This window comes from Watersipora subatra, chromosome 7 (genome assembly GCF_963576615.1).
Source record: "Watersipora subatra chromosome 7, tzWatSuba1.1, whole genome shotgun sequence".
NCBI classification, from domain to species: Eukaryota; Metazoa; Bryozoa; class Gymnolaemata; order Cheilostomatida; family Watersiporidae; genus Watersipora; species Watersipora subatra.
This window is the reverse complement of record NC_088714.1, coordinates 43,416,049-43,434,046: the sequence shown is the minus strand read 5'-3', so window position 1 is coordinate 43,434,046 and position 17,998 is coordinate 43,416,049. Positions and strand designations below refer to the sequence as shown.

The following is a 17,998-nucleotide window of genomic DNA, read 5'->3' as shown; positions in this document are numbered from 1 at the left end:
TCGCAAACATGTGTTTGTCTGCTGTAATTTCTACATTTATTCCAAACAAACTCTTGGACTGAACAGACAGAGGAAACAGTTATGTATTCGTGTGATGGCAATCATGGAATAAATTGTAATGGTAATCCTGTAATGGAAATCATGTAATGGAAAAAACCATCCAAGACAAACCTTCTCTGCTAGTTTTGTGTACAAGTGTAGTTTAGATGTGTTCAATTCTATGACAATGCCAAGTGACGATGTCAAGGTCTTTTTTAATTCAGCACTTTATTTGCATATTTATAGTGACAAATCACTGGTATAAAAGAAGCATTAGGATGTATCTCTACATCATTAAAATGAAATATGAAGTGCCAGCAATAAAATTATCACCAATTTTCAAACATTGATGTCAGTTAAAACATATGACAGACATGTATTAAAATATAATATAAAAAAACATAGAAGCCAAAGCATATCAAAGGTGCAAAATGGACATTTAATAAAAATGTTCTAAAAACTAAGTCAATATTTCTGGAGCAATTCATTTAAAGATGCAATGTGACATGAATAACACTGACATGAAGCAAATCTAATGCTACAGAAATCAAATGTTTGCCAGACTGACATCATACAGCATAGTTGAAGTTGTTAACTTTTATCTAATCGTCAGGCCAATCACAAACTAGTAAACTTGTTGACTTGGTCTCTCACTGATTTACGGCTCCACAAAGAATGAAGAATGTGGAGGACTATGGCTGTCTTTCATAAACTTTAAAAGAAACAAAGAGAACTATGGAGTCACATACTAGAAAAGAGCATGAATAAGAAGCACAATGAAACAGAGCTTAGATGTGAGTAATTGAATATAAATGAATTGAAAAAATATTAATCCATCCATCTCATAATATCCTATCCCATCCATCTCATAATATGCTATCCCATCCATCCCATATACTTACTTGGTCAGTGAAGGTATCAGCACAAGCCATTCGTATTCTTTCTGGAGTGCATGGAGAATCCAGTCGGAAGTTCACATCCTTCCCTGCATCCTTTCTAGCTGACTGAATTGCTAATTTGATAGCGAAGAAGACTGAAGCTGCCAAGAATAATGGAGGTTCTCCTATAGCCTGAAACATTACAGATCTACGCTGAGGACCTCAACGATGAGCAGACAACTACAATATGTCCTAACTAAACATACATACTAGTGTAAGTAGCCAATTATAGGTTGAGTGGACAATAATACTCTTCCTGTTTAGACTGAGAATTTGTAATGAAAACTGATGCGTGGAATCTTTATTATACATACATACATGTATTTGCCGTTTCTAAACATTTGCAGAGCTGAAAGTTCCTATTCAATATTGTAAAACGATCTTTTATTGATCACTGATCAAAAGGCCACCAACACACATACAGCACTTGATAAAAGTTTTTCATATGCAAATAGTTTAGAATGTTCTCATTTAAATTAAAGCCTATGTAAAAAATCGATATTGAAGGATGTTATTCGAAAGTCACTCTGGAATTGATCAACCTTGTCAAATCAGCAGTTTTGCTTTGATGGACATCTGCTACAACCCATAAGAAGCTGCACACAATTTCTATGGTTAAATCATGAGTGAAGATGAAAACGCAAACCTTCGATGAGTAAACAGCCTTGACATTGGGTGCATCCTTGAGTAATGACACGTTAAACTCTTGCGGTATGTTACTGAATCCTGGTATTTTGTAAGCACCTGGTCCTCTTGTCAGCAGATGTCCCGTTTTTGACATGATCTGCAAGCGGAGTCGAGAGATAAGCGAAATTAGAACATGTCAGACCTCATCCTGCTAATGGTCTCAAACCCTCAGTAACTTTGAGTAAATGAGTAACCTTGACCTTTAGCTGCAAATAAAGGCATGTATGAAAGTGCCATGAAAGAGAGACGCGTGTAACAGTAGACTAATAGGAAGAGTAGTATCTATGGTGCTATTGCTGCTCAGCACCCTACAGATTCATATCTACCGTAGATTAACACAAACCTTGTTTTGTTCGAGGCAGAAGAGTCCATAACCTTGAACAAAGCCCCCTTCAACCTGTCCAATATCTATAGCAGGGTTGAGGCTCTTCCCAACATCCATAACTATATCTGAGCGAAGGACCTGAGATTACAAATGATTTTAGACACAGAGCAAAATACTGGGCACAACAGATAGAATAGCCAACCCGCTGCAGTGCAGCACGAGGCTAATACATAAAAAGGATTTTTATGAATTAGTTTAGTTTCTCCTTTCAAAAAGGAAAAACTAAACTTAACTTTTTAATTTAATTACTGCACAGTATCTGTGACATTGTTGGATTGTATCGATAACTTTTCTCTTTTTATCGTTTTCACTCAGTTTAGGGTCAATGATTACAGTAATTTTATGATAAGTTACAGTGTACACACACCTTCAATGTAAATCTAAATTGTTTTTTTAAACAAGGAAGGCCTTTGCAGCGAAAAAAAATTGTATGTCTAAAATGTAAAACAAAAATATATTTTTACTATAATAAGAGCATTCTCTATTTCTAGGTCTGTCTATCCATAATCAGGGTTAGAAGTTAGGATAAAATACAGCTTTTGACGAAACTCGAACTCGTGACATTCTTGTTGGTAGACCAACACGCTAACACCTGCACTCACCCGCACTCACCTGCACTCAACCGCCTTCAAGAACTTCTGAATAAATGTGCAGCTACTTATTCTCCGTGTTTTATAGGCTGCTGCGGTTGTAAAGTAGTGCTACTGCGGTAGTAGTAAAGTAGTACTACTGCTGGTAGTATCCTATCGTGCTAAGGACACCTTGCAACTCCCTGAGCCCCCTGGGGTTGGCCATTCCCTGTCTGCACTAGTTACTAAATAGACATCCCAAACCCATGCGGCATCCAGTACAAGATGCTGGTACTTTGTACAGGCATTCCGGAAAACCCTGAGAGAACCTGAGCATTACTGGTATTTCCTGGCATTCCTGCCAGAGAATATCGTACAGAATATCGTATCCCATATCTGTTCCCGGACCACCCTACTTACTAAATAGCAACATGTCAACGTCTATCAGTAATCTCTCTGATGATGGTGTGAGAACTTGGCTATCTTCTTCACTCACCTGATGGTCTCCGGTGAGACAGTCTATCTCCACTTCACTCACAGCAGCTCCATAAGAAAAGTATGAAAATGGGTTCCCTTTGCTTGTTTCCCAGTCCATGCCAACAAGTCCAGGCGTGCTGTAAATTACATTTATTATGGTGTGAATAGGTGGTAGAAAATACTATAAGAATTTGGACTGTGTAGTGTATAGAAGCTATCTTATTCTATCAAAGCTCTGGACTTTCGTGGCTGGCTGGTCATAGTCTTGGTGCCTTGATACTATCAACCTTGATACAGTAAAACCTTGATACAGTCAAACCTTGATACAGTAAAACCTTGATACAGTCAAACCTTGACTTACAACCACCTTTGCACATGAATCTTTTGACATATGATGTAAAGGTTAAGCAAGATTAGCCTCAGTCCAGTATACGATGTCTAAATTTTAAAGTTGTGTAAATCCGTGTACAGTTCCTGGAATCCCTGTAATTCTCCTTCCATAGTTGGGTTTGATAGTGCTCAAAGAATAATAAACTTTATTATAGTTTAGCATTAGTATAGTATACTTTATTATCAGAAAACTAGTGTCAGTTTTAGTGGTAATAGTAAAAAAGGGCAAAGATTGTCTTAGAATTAAAACAACAAATAAAATAAATGTGCACAAACACCATGAGTAAAAAATATTTTTGCAGTACTAATTTTAGATACATCTTTACCATAAATTTCGAATTTTTTTTAAAAACCTTAAAATTATACACATCAAAGAAGTTGCTGATGTGATTGCTACAGAAACTCAAAATCGGCTTGACAATTTTTAAAATCGATGTAATGTATGGTAAAAATAAAAACCCTTGCACCATAAACGACAGACGAAAATGACCTGAGCGCAATAGAGAAAGCATACCTGTGGTAACCAGATGCTGATAGGGATATTCTCGACAGATAAGCTGTCGATATCAATTGCTCCCAAGTGTGATCAGGGTTGGCAGTCTTTATAGGTTTCAGCCTTTTATTCAACTTGTTGCAGGCATCCTGGTGTTATAAGATAGTAAAACAGAGCGATGCAAGGTATAGTCAATATACGGTAGCTATTGTACTGCAAATATGCCTGGTAAGTCAAGACTGGTAGAAACAATGGTTATTTGATTGGCAATATAAGCGTATGCCAACATGACTGGCAGTAGTATAACATATGTCAACATGTCTACTAGTAATATTAGCATATGTCAACATGTCTACTACTAATATTAGCATATGTAAACATGTCTACCAGTGATATCAGCATATGCCAACATCTCTACTAGAATTAATGGTATATGGCAACATGTCTGCTAGTAATATTAGCATATGTAGACATGTCTACCAGTAACATTAGCATATGTCAACATGTGTACCAGTTTTATTAGCATATGTCAACATATCTACCAGTAATATTAGCATATGCTAACAGTTCTACTAGTAATATTAGCATATGCCGACAAATCTACTAGTAATATTAGCATATGTCAACATGTCTACCAGTAATATTAGTATATGTCAACATCTCTACCATAATATTAGCATGTCAACGTGTCTACCAGTAATATTAGCATGTGTCAACATGTCTACCAGTAAAATTAGCATGTCAACATGTCTACCAGTAATATTAGCATGTGTCAACATGTCTACTAGTAAAATTAGCATATGTCAACATGTCTACTAGTAATATTAGCATATGTCAACATGTCTACTAGTAAAATTAGCATATGTCAACATGTCTACCAGTAATATTAGCATATGTTAACATGTCTACCAGTAATATTAGCATATGCTAACGTGTCTACCAGTAATATTACCAAATGCCAGTTTACTAACCTACCATATAAGGTAGAGATTACTAATAAGCCAACATGCACATAATTAGAATGTTTACTAACCTACCATATAAAGTAGAGATTACTAATAGGCCAACATGTACATAATTAGAGTTGTAGTACTTTGAAATCAAATGACAAGGCGAATAAATGGACAATTAGTCTAGTACCTAAAACAGACAGCGAACCTGGTGTCCCTTTAGTACTCAATATCTAAATGTGCAAGCAAAGTTTAACTTTATTAAAATATACTTTTGGGAGGCAAGTATAAGCAACAATAATGGCAGTATTATAATGAGATAGTTCTTTTGCTATAGGCTATATATGCGCTATATGCTACATGCATATGAATATAACCAAGAGTGAACTTTTACAAAACAGCCAGCATTGATTTGAATTTGTGTTTTTGAAATGTTATTGTAAACTTTGTTTTAATGCAAAATTTCTAAAGAGGGATACTTTTAGTGTAACAATCGTGAAGTCATAAACATAGAACAAGACAGTTTGATAATAAGGTGACAATCTCATACATGAAGGAGATGATGTTAGAAAGCAAAGAAAATGAGAGTACGACTCCTAATATACCCACCAAAATGGCTGCTCCATTAAGATCAGAAGAAAAACTGGCAGCAGTTTGTGAAGCATTAGGTACAGCGGCAGTAGAGGTCTCCATGGTGTGTATCTTGTTAGCAGATATACCAAGAGCAGTGCTTGCCACCTGCCCAAAAAAATTTGTTTCCACAAATACCTTGTTATAAAAGTAATAATATGTCATATGATACATGTCAAATATGTCATATGATATACATCTCATAAACTTTATTAAAATAATAATAATATGCCATATAATATGCATCTAATACACCTTGTAATAACAGTAATAATATGTCATATGATATACATCTAATACACCTTGTTATAACAGTAATAACATGCCATATGATATACATCTAATACACCTTGTTATAACAGTAATAATATGCCATATGATATACATCTAATACACCTTGTAATAATAGTAATAATATGCCATATGATATACATCTAATACACTTTGTTATAACAGTAATAATGTCTTTCAAGCAACATTCTGTGCTCACAAGTTTGCCGGTTTTACGTCATTTTATGTAAAAGACAACGTCAACAGAACGCTGTTAACAGGTCATTTAAAAAAAACACGATGGTTCTATAAAACCTTCAACCAAGATGGTACGACATTAAGATAAAGAAAGTGTTGACTACGGTGAAACTACCAAATACAGTTTATGAACCTACTTGAATCATTTTAGTAAAAAGTCCTTGACCCATCTCAGTTCCACCATGATGTACAAGCACGCTCCCATCTGTATATATATGCACAAGTGCACCAGCTTGATTTAAAAACGGAGCGTGAAATGACAGTCCAAACATGGTCGGTACGATGGTTATTCCTTTCTTTTTCCATCGACTTTTGCTGCCAAAGTGATATTCAAGAGTAAAACATTTATGCATGTCCAGACATTGATCTTTAATAGTTATATAACAATCATAGATAAATATACAACTACGTATATTTTTATGCTTCAGTACAACCCTTCTCTTTAGATTTATAACTGCTACATTTTTCTTCTTCTGTATTCTCAAACCTTTGAAACGTCTGCATGTTGATTGACTAAAAATTACCTGTACTTTTGTCACTGACTTCTGACATTTTTTCAAAGCAGATGTGATCAAGTTAAACAATAAAACGCATTTTAAAAATCTATTATTCCTAGCAAAGTTGCTGTGTTCTAGCCATCTGTCTTTACACGTCATATGTTTAGCTCAACATCTCTTAACTTGTCATATTTCTATTCTTTAGCCTGTCTCATATTTACTTAACTACTATATAGATGTATATATAATTGAAACTGATAATTTTTATGACTACAATTTCTCATGGCAGCTACAACGCTGTGTCACGCTTCTCGCTTGTCAGGCTGCGACTGATTGTATATGTACTGCATATATACCATCATGGCATATATACTGCATATATATACAGTATAGATACTATTTATATATTAATATGATGAATAGTGTGTAATTAGGTTTCAGTTATTGTCACTTTAGAAGATCTAGCCTATCCTCTTATCAGACTCAACTCTAACAGCTCCAATAAAACTATATATATATATATATACATGTATAATATGCATAATATTATATGTACATATATATAATATGCATAATATTATACAGTGTAACTCGGATAAATCGTCCTCGGATATATCGAACACATGGTTAACTCGAATGGATTTGCTTGGTCCGTTCCCATGCAATAATAAATGGCTTTAGATAACTCGACTGAAACTCCGTTAACTCGAATAGTTTTTTTCCAAATGGCTACCGAGACGGTTGTTACTATCGCTTTAGAATATCACTTTATTCCAAGCCATAGAGATAAACATCGACTTTTAGTAGTTCTTAGGCCTCGTTATCACCAACATCGGCAAATATTTTCATTAACGACTTTTCTAAAGGTTTGCAAAAATCAAATTTTACCAAACATCCGCTTAGCGATAAGCCCTCCGAAAGCAAGAAAAGCGAGGTAAAATTTGGATAACTTTAAAGTAATATCGGCAAAATTGATAATGGGTTTTTGATAGTAAAGCAGTTTTGTAATAACTGACTTACTGCAAAATTGATCTTGGTTAAAACGCTCGGTAGAAAAATACATATGTATTTTTTCTGAGCGTTTTAACCACGATCAAGTTTTGCCAATGTTAATCTGAGAACGTCCTGGTAGTCACATCACCTAAAGCAACAAACAAATCTCAAGTGATAGAAAAATATCTATACTTTCTGATTAAAAATATTTAAAACTTCACACGAGAGACCCTTTAACTTGCAACAAGCAATCTATGCTTTTGATTGATATATAGTTTGTATATGTACATGTATCTACTGATAAATACGTGCACTTATGACTGTCCTGATAACTTGAACGCTCTAATAACTCGAACACTTTTGCTTGGTCCCTTGAAGTTTGAGTTATCCGTGTTTCACTGTATTATATATATAACTTCCAGTTACAAAGAAATTAAGTTAAAAAGAGAACTTCAAACTCTGCAAGTTGAGTATATTAAAACTCCACGATTTTTGACTGAAATTTGCCACGGCAGCTATAACATTGTTTCACACTTGGTGCTCATCAGGCTGCGATTGATGGTTTGGCAAGATGGAGCGGTGTAGGGCGGTTCTTATGAAATATTCCAGAAGTTAACTCTGTGCATACCTGCATGTTGATGTTAATTCATTCCTTTTGTTTAGTGTTGCTAATTCCGGTTTGAATATTATGCAGTATCTTTCTAACAGACATAAGTTGCAGAATTTTATTCTGTTGTTGTAGGGTTGGGCATGTGCTTTTATTTTATCTCAAGTTAATTTTAGTTATCTCCAAGCTTTTGTTGTTGTCTCTATAATTCCACATGTTTGCTTTGTTCTTTTTGGTTTTGTTTACTTTTCTGATTGAATGGAGCTTTGCGGTTATTGTATCTGGATTTGAATTCTGTTGAGCACAATCCAATATATGATTCTGTTTTCACGTCGGTTGTCTTTGTTACTTCAGCTTGATAGATTACGTTTTTTGGTGATGCCCTCGTTGTCTAGTGGTCATATGCCTTTTGTAAGCAATTGCATTTTCTTTTTGGTTCATTCTGTTTTTTTTTGGGCAAGTCTATTATTCTGTGCGTTTATTAAGCACTTCATATCCGGCAAACGTGAATAGCTGATTTTCAGCGCAAGTTTGTTAGTTTTGTGCAAAGAGTGTTCTTTGTGAAAACATCTGATAACAATTTGAATGTATTTTTTTATTATGTTGGCAGTAACACTTGAACTATTATACTGGGGGGAAGGTCGTAGCAAATTGTATTGCATTGTCTAATGAGTTTGTTGCTTTTATATTCTTTCTGTTCCGTATTGGAGTTCAAGGTTATAGCTGCTTTGTTTCAGTGCATCTTGGTATTGTTGTGTCATTTTTTCAAGTACTTGTTTGCTTGATAAAAGTGCCAGTCGTTTGTTTATAAGGATGTCGTCGATGATGGTTGAGTGGATGCTGTGTTTATGTACATATAGGTAGTGTGCTGTTTCCTGATTTTAGGTAGGAATTGTGCATACCGGTTGTTAAATTGAGAGTTACATACAAAAAATAATGATTTGTTTGCTTCAATTTTTAGTTTCAGGCGGTGATCTCTGAAGGTTTTACAGATTAACTTTTTTGTTCTTTCTGCTTGCTGTGGGTTTCTTTTACATACTGTGAGTCTGTCATTTCTGCATAATCTAGTGCTTGTTGTTAGTTCATTTGGTAGTAGTGAAAGTAGATATATTGTGACTAGTTTGCAGGTTTCAGCTCCATCGATGCTGTCCATTGTTACATCAAATGCAGATAAGTGATTTTGGCCATGATTCATTTTATAGGAGTGATTCTTTTGCATGCATGATAATGTGCCTTTCTTCTTTAGCAATCGTGGTTGTTTTGCTAGGAGTATTAAGTGTTTTTTGAGTTTTTTTTTCAGGTATGTTTTTGAACCATTCTATTACTGCATTTTTGTTTCATAGATATATTTTGGTAGATTTTGTTACTTGCTTGTTGATATTCTCCAGTATTGACTTACTTACAGTTCACCCTCAAGATACGATGTTAATCCGTTCCAAGGCTGGCATCGTATGGCGAAAAAGTCGTATGTCCGGGTATGGAAACCATTGTAATTATACAACGAAAAAAAGAAGGTAAAAATCGTTCAAAATTTTATAAAAATGCTGTACATATTGAAAATTAGTAACAAAATAGTATGTTAACTTTAGTAACTATAGTTACCTGCAGTAGCTGCATTGTGTTAAGTGCACGTAGAGATTATAATCTGCAATACTGTAAAATTGTAATCTGTGTACCAAATGCAGATCGTACGGTAACAAGTTCTTACCTTCAAAAGGTACGCATAACATAAACGTTGGATTCACTTCAAATAAGTTTAGCTTGCCAAACTCACCCTTAAAACCAAGTTTTAGTATGTATTTTGAACTATTTTAATAAATTTCAACTGTTATCACGAAATTTTATCCTTCATAAGTTTCTGTCTTCCCTTTCGTTATAAAATTTAGCGTGTCTGGTTGAAACCTTTTTCAACCAGAATTCAATAAGGTCGAGCGATGCAGTTATCGAAAGTGGCCTCTCACACACCTGAGCATTTAATGGCTACCGAAAAGAAAAATGAAATTTTATTTACTATACAGGACGTACATACCTTTGGAGTAACGTGACTTTAGCTGGTATATTGTAGCAAATAAAGCAGAGAGGAGGCAAATGGGTATCAATGCTAGTTATGTTGCTGTACACTTGAAGATTAATTTAATACGTTATAAAATAGAATTTTTAGCAGGCTAAAAAAGGTTGTCTAGTCCTGTCCAGTTTTTCTTCTAGCTTAAAAGAAAAAATGTTGGTGCAATGCAGAAAACTGCTAGCTAGCTAAAGCTTGTAGAAGGATCCAGAGAAGGTGCTACAGTAGTTTTTCTTGTATGGAATGTGCACAAGAATCAATGTAACCATACGTAAAAAGTTTGTACGTATTTATACCCTAGAGGAAAGGGCTTTAACAAGTTTCAGAAAGTAATTTAAATGCGTCAACTATCTTGAGTAGTTAGTTATATGAGTTACATACATACGATGAATCGTATTCACGTAGGAGATAACAAGACCACCTACAAAGACATAGTTAAACAAGAAAATAAAACAAAATCAAAAGGAAACCAATAAAATGAATAAAATATGAAAAAAATGCCACACAAGAGATAAATAATATATATTATACATGCATTGTTTTAATGTACCAGTCCACATCAGCAAATTAAACACTTGAAATATTTCTGTGAATGTGGGGTTTTCTGTATCTTCTACTTCCTCGCCTTTACTAAATGGTTGCTCCTTTTGAATGCTGATCGCGCGCATGACCTAGCTCCTTCAAATCTTCAGTCGGAAGCTCTTTCTTGTGCTTGCTTTAATGGAGTTCTTGTTTTAATAATAATTGCAAATGCTGATTGGTTGTGATCATATTCCTTGACAATGTTAATAATACGGGTGCTTTCTTATTTACGACATCCAACTTTGTTGACATAGAAATCATTTTTCCTTCGTTATGTAACGTTTGTATCGGTCTCAGATTCCATAGCTAACGAATTAAATGTAGATACTTGTAGTTATATACGTATGCTGACTTAAAAGTTTATAGTAAAAGATATAATAACGCTACAAATGACTATTTGCTCTTGCTTGTGTATTTTGCACGAAATTTTCCATGCGGAATGCTGACATGAGAGAAGTCGATCATCGTGTCTCTTCTAAACGTTCTGAAAATGTTTTCGGCAAACTATATTTCGGTGTCTTTTTTTATTTCGACGTGTGTTATGAGCACACCGACCACCAAATTTTAACTCGGGCGAAACTTTTCTCAAAATCGTATGGTGAAATAAAATTCGTATAGCGAGGTGAAGATATCGCAATAATTGACTTCGTATGGTGAAAATATCGTATCTCGAGGGTGCACTGTATTACCCTTATCTGTGAGTTTGTTGAGTTTACTAGTCTGCATGTGCAGTTGTTTTTAAAGTTGGTTATACGATAGACGCTCAGACAACTAACAAATCTATTCATAGAATGTTTATGTTATAGGGATTTTACGTTATACAAACAGTAAAATACATATAAATTGCCTAATCGTTATAAGACTTTCCCAAACTCACTCTTTGGCTCTTCGAAAAAGAAACAACTAAACTTAGCCTTTTTAAAGGTTGACTAGCAACAAAATTCACATTACAGTTATTTGGTATCAAAGGATTTACCAAGTCTTACTTTGTTGTGTTGTAGGTGCCAAATGTGTGGAAAAGTGATTACAAGCTCTTAAAAGCTCAAAAATGAAAAGCCGCCGTAGACTGGAATCTCTTTATTTCTCTGACGTAGCCATGAAATTTATTTATTGTCTTGTCACGGATGTTCTCACGTGAATTGAAAGGCCAATAAAAAGCTCAATATAAAACTTATCGTAGCACTAGTTTATGACAAACACTTCAGGTTTTACCAAAGACCCCGTATCAATTATAGATGCTCGCTACTTTACAGTTTTGTTTCGGCTTGGTCTAATCGTCTAGTCGTAATCTGATCATGTGACCCATACTTCGATAATAATTTTTGCGGCCTTTTTTGATTATCACAGGTGACCAACAAGCTTGTCATGTTTATCAAAGGATGATATGCACTCCTTCGAGCTATCATTAAAAAATTAAACGAATTTTCACGGTAGGTTATAAGATATCAGTGCTGAAAGTGACAGCATTACAATCACAATAAAATAGACCCGTAAGAACAATAGACATGGTTTTATTGAATGCGTGAAGTACATTTGTGAAAATATTTCGACAAATGAGGTTGCGTGAAAGTGTAAACAAAAGCCATCTTGTACAACTACGTCTCGTTTGAGCCGTTTTGGAAAGAGATTCTAATCTACAGCGGTCTCGCGATGACGGCGATTAACTGTTCGTTTTTGAGCTTTTAAGAGCTTGTAATCACATTTCCACATATTTGGCACCTACAACACAACAGAGTAAGACATGGTAAATCCTTTGATATCAAATAACTGTAATAAGAATTTTGTTGCAAGTCAACCTCTAATTAAACGACCGTACAGTAGCTGTAGTATTAATGGTTTGTATCGACAAGTTTTTCACATTTTTCCATCAGTTGCGCTCGGTTTATGGTTCATGATTAAAGAAATAGGTTAAAGGGAGTGCACACCTTCAATTTACAATGATTTTTTTCATCTTTTCTAGACAGCAAGGTCTATTCTACAAAAAAAAATATTGCAAATTATTCTATATTTCTAAAAATGAAGTAAAACAGAAATGCATCAATAATATACATAGTAAAAGCTGCGTTTGTTTGACCATTCGTCTATGCGTCACCAAGGTTTGAGGTTAGGATAAAAGGTAGCTTTAGACGAGACTCCAACTCATGACACTCAGTTTGGTATATCGACACTCCAACGTCTGCACTAATAGATCGTCTTTACATATTTTTGAATTATTGCGAAACTACTTATTTTTTGCACTTTGTTGACACAACTGATGATCTCTTATGACAAACTAGTTTCACAGGGTACTAGTATATATAATAGCGAGCCTATACATTATTTTCTCTTTCAAGTGCGGCAAGAGAGAGGGAGGGAGAGCGATCTTTTTTAAGGCTACCCCCGAGATTATAATTATTGAAATCGCATATGAGAATTTGAACCAACTTAACACTTTACGTTATATGGAATTCTTTACATTGTACGAAGAAAAAACCTTACATAAATTCTTTACACTATGTGGAATTTACATTATAGTAGGTATATGTTATAAGAGGTTTGTTATAGGAGCGTCTACTGTATATATATACTCACGCTACAAACAGTAATGTAGCATGAGGGTATATATATCACATTTACTTGATTAACGACTACCTGTTGTAAGCACAGATCTTCTCCTGCCGCTTGTGGTAGTCACTTTGCTCTAGTACTTGGGTCCAACATTTCTCTACTGTACAATTAGTCAACAGTTGGCCGTAGTGTGTTACCTCACCATCTTTACACAGGTGCATCTCCCGAAACTATCAAGGTATCAACCATAAGCAATAGAGCAAACTATGAACTACACATGACCATCTGCATGGCCTGCATACCTTCGTAGCCTCACCACATTGGCTCACTACCACTCACCTTAATAGTCTCATACTGGCTGACTACCACTCACCTTAGTAGCCTCATACTAGGTTCACTACCACTCACCTTAGTAGTCTCACACTGGTTTACTACCACTCACCTCAGTAGTCTCACACTGGTTTACTACCACTCACCTTAGTAGCCTTATAATAGTTCACTACAACTCACCTTATCACCAGGTATATCCAGTCTAGACGCGATTTCAGACATAATGTGCTCTATTACAAACATTCCTTGTGGCCCTCCAAAGCCTCTAAAAGCTGTGTTACTTGGAAGATTTGTCTTGCATGTCCACCCTTGAACTTTCATGTTGGGAAAACTATAGGAGTTGTTGGAAGAAAACATCGCTCTCTCCAATACCTAAAATAGTTTGCTACATTTATGCAGGGCAAAGAAGTTTGACAGAATTTGTGTATTAAATAGCAAAACAATGTCTGAGATGTGATGTTCACTTTGGCACCATGTTAACCCTTGAACCCTGACAGCCGGTATTCTAGCATTGTGTAGCGTGTGTGGGGAACCTTGACGATTGGTATATCGGCATTCACATGGCTGTTTACAAATGCTGTTTATAATTAACAGCCCAATCCAATAGATTAATTCTTATAGACCAGAGATTTTATTTCCATTTATTACCATTTTCAAAAATCTTTACCTACTTCCTTCTTAATTTAGCTATTTTAATGCAACAATACGGCAAAAAAATTTGGTATGACTCACTCAGGTGTTGGATGAGATAGATGATAGCGATGCGGATGAAGAATAATGTGATACTAACTATAATTATAACTAATGATGGAAATGTGCTTGATGGATATAATACTGCTAACATTTCCACCACATTTTGAAGCGAAAGTTACGCTGAGCCCAGAAATAATACCAGTGCCAATAACCACCTCAACTATGATTGCGCAACTTCCACAATAGGCCAATACCTAAAACCGCTAAAAGACACAAGCAGAGGCAAGAATAATCAGGCCGGAGATGATGCAGGACCAGATCCTATAAAGAAGTGGAGGGTGGTCAATTCAGGAGACAGGGTTATCAACCGGCACCCAATGAAGACACTTTTCGATGGAATGTAGATCCTGCTATTGTTCAACAGTTACCATTTACTCCAAATGAAAACCCTGACATAAGGAAGGTGCTTCCTAGACTTTTTGATAACGTCCCGTCTTTGAACTTTTCTGGATTGAGGACTTGTGGAACCTAGTCGTAGTCATGATTAATCAACAAGCTGCAGCTGTCAGAGGAGCAAAGACTAATAATTATGTAGCTAAATCATCCAAAAACTTGACTTTCCCAGAGCTCAAGACATTTTTTTGAATAAGGATAAAGGTGATTGTGCACAAGGATACCAAAGCTTTTGAAGAACTTGGTGCCACAGAGAATTTGGTGACCTGTATCAGTGCACCATATGTTGGACAGAACTATATTTTGTAGACAGACGGGTTCTACACATCTGTGCCTCTTTGCGAATATCTTTTTCACAGATGTGGAACTCTTATAACCGTATGGAACTCCTATGACAATTAGAAAGAATTTTTCTAAGCAGCTAGTAGTTAGACAGATGAACTGAGGTAAACATAAGTTACTCTTCAATGAAAGATGTGCGGCTATTATCTGGTGTGACAAGAAACCAACACACGATATAACCTCAAACAAAGTTACTGAACCAGCTGAACATGTATTGAGATACGATGAAACCACAGAGGAAGCGGATTGCCAAAAGGATGTAAAATGTTCCAATTAGTACATGGGGGAGAATGATAAAAATGATCAGCTCACAAGATTATAGTGTAGCCGATATCATTACAGCTGACCAAGAAGGTTGGCTGTAAAGCTCTTTATGTGGGCTGTGTATACCTCTTATGCAATCTATAGAAAACTAGTCCCCCAGTTCAGACTGCAAGGGAGCTTTACTTTTTCATCAGTACATAGAGAGACTGGGCACATAACTTGTAGAGGCTACAGATGAGAAGCCTCGGTCTCTATTCTGGACATTAAGTTCGGGCAGGACAATGTCTTCAAAATGTTCAGATGGAACCAATTCCCTTAGTAGAATGAGCAAAATGTACTTCAACAAACCATAAGGGTGTCGGTTGTTCTGAAAAAAACATTCCTGAGCAAAGAAATAGAATGCTGATGCTTCATATGCAGATTTTCTAAAGCTTCAAAAGACTGTGTGTGCACAAGTCATCTTCATGCAACGTTTTCTTCTGCATCGGAGTAGGAGATGCCAGGGGTTTCAAAGCTCACTACACCAAAGAGAGATTATAGACATATGTTGAGACGCTGAACGATTGTTCTACTTCTTGTTTTAGTCAGCAAAAATAAAGCTGTTGAATTCATGTTTTCAGAAATTATTTTTTCATCATTTGCTCAAAATTTTCTAAAATCCTATGAATTCTGACGGTTTTTGGCCAAATAAATGTCAGACTTTTTCATTTGGCGATATATGCAGTGTGTGGTTGGACTTTTTTTCCAGTGTTTCACCAAATACCATTTGATTATGAGCAGATTTAGATACGGTGCAGCCCCGGATTATGACTTCCGTGTTATATGATTTTTTCGCCTTGCGATGTACAACACGACATTTTTTCGTTCCCTTGTTATGACATCTTTTTCGCCATATTAAACCAACAAAAATGTCTCTCGAAATCCAAACTTAGATGTCAATGTGTTGAATGCATTGGAATAATGAAGATGCCGATATGTTATTCACCAAAATCCCTCCCGCAGCGCCTGAAAGAGGTATGATGCTTGTTTTTTTTTTCAGTGCAGCATTTTTCGTGTTTTGTAAATGCTTGATACTGCTGAGTGAAACAACAATTGGTGAAAAGCAAACAAAAGTAAAAATTTTGTGTGAAATTTAGCATTTAATATAGTGCTTACTATAAACTTTAATTTATATACGTATGTAACTACTGTACATATATAACTTTGATTTGTTAGTCATTGGTACTAAGATTGATAACGACGATGAAGGAAGAAGAATCATAACCATAATCATAAGCACATCATAACCACTAAATACACTAAAGTTGCTGTAGGTTAATATACTGCTTTGTTAATAATTTTTAATATGTACCGTACGTAAATAAAGTTTTGATGTCTTTTACCAGGGGTGTCTGCATTAGATACTTAATAGGGTTTCTATATCCCTCTATACGACATTTTTGCCTTATAACGCCAACACTGCAACAAATTAATGTTGTATATTAAATAAGTTTCAAAATGTCCTGTTTTCTGGAAACTGCCCAGGGATGCTGACACACATTGATAAGGATGGCCAGGGTTGAAAGGGTTAAGCTTCAGCAGTCTTTGGTTCATCTTCACAGTTCATTCCTACTGATTGATTATTTTTGCTTTGTTGAATCTTTCTTATATATGTAGCTCTCTTGATAACTCATCTCATCTTGTTCATCGCTTACCTTGTTCTGTTCATTGCTTACCTTGTTCCATTAATCACATACCTTGTTTTGTTTACCATGAACCTTATTCTACATATCATTTATCTTGCAGTGTTCACCATCTACGTACTTCGTTGTGCATAGCTGTTATTTAACTGTACACATTATTTCGTTATCTAGTAACCTCATCTCAATAACTGTTCACTTCAAAATTTGCCTTTGCATGACTTAAGGCTCACCTTGAGCTCTCGTTATTCACACTGTCCTATTAATCACTTACCTAAATATACAGAAAATTCATCTTTTGCCTTACTTTAAGCGTGACCCACTTTTCTGTTTTATTCAATGTTAAATCACTTTATCACCTTATCACCACTGAAACAAACTTCTAAAAATAAAACTAGGAAACTCCACAGAATAACTAATATGACTACATGTAGCATTTCGTTATAATAAAAATGACCCTACCCAAGAAGACAGGTCCATTGTATTACCGGCGTTAGTGTACATCTCCACATCGATTGCATGAATTCTACTGGTGTGGTCCAGTCCAACCTAAAAAAAAAAGGGTGATCATCAGCCACTGCAGTATACAGAATCTGCAAGTACATTCAAATTAACCAAAGAATCGATTACAATGTCTTGACCGCTTTGCATAAGATTATGCCACTACTGACAATATTAAGACAGCAAAGAACAGAGTTGTTTCCATAGCAACCGAATAGCAAGTCAGCCTAACCACCTGTGTGAGCTACTTTTAAGTACTATCATGTTAACATTAGTTTTTGTTTTAGAATCATGTTACAGAGATAACATGTCTTAGATTGTTACGTCTTGATCAAAATTTGTTGAATTCATAACAACAAGCA

The 17,998-nt window shown here is 35.4% G+C and overlaps 1 protein-coding gene across 1 annotated transcript in view; it reads right to left on the bottom strand.

Moving 5' to 3' along the window:
• Positions 1-266: 266 nt before the first annotated feature.
• The window catches only part of LOC137400332 (xanthine dehydrogenase/oxidase-like), a 49,493-nt gene continuing 31,761 nt past the window's right edge, over positions 267-17,998 (bottom strand). The window contains exons 20-30 of the mRNA XM_068086663.1: positions 17,598-17,684; positions 13,885-14,076; positions 13,459-13,604; positions 6,224-6,401; positions 5,538-5,666; positions 4,000-4,127; positions 3,115-3,232; positions 2,008-2,127; positions 1,624-1,761; positions 942-1,109; positions 267-751 (exon numbers count right to left, since the gene is read on the bottom strand). Coding sequence (XP_067942764.1) covers positions 698-751; positions 942-1,109; positions 1,624-1,761; positions 2,008-2,127; positions 3,115-3,232; positions 4,000-4,127; positions 5,538-5,666; positions 6,224-6,401; positions 13,459-13,604; positions 13,885-14,076; positions 17,598-17,684 — 1,458 coding nt within the window. The 3' untranslated portion in view covers positions 267-697. The remainder of the gene's footprint in view (positions 752-941; positions 1,110-1,623; positions 1,762-2,007; positions 2,128-3,114; positions 3,233-3,999; positions 4,128-5,537; positions 5,667-6,223; positions 6,402-13,458; positions 13,605-13,884; positions 14,077-17,597; positions 17,685-17,998) is intronic.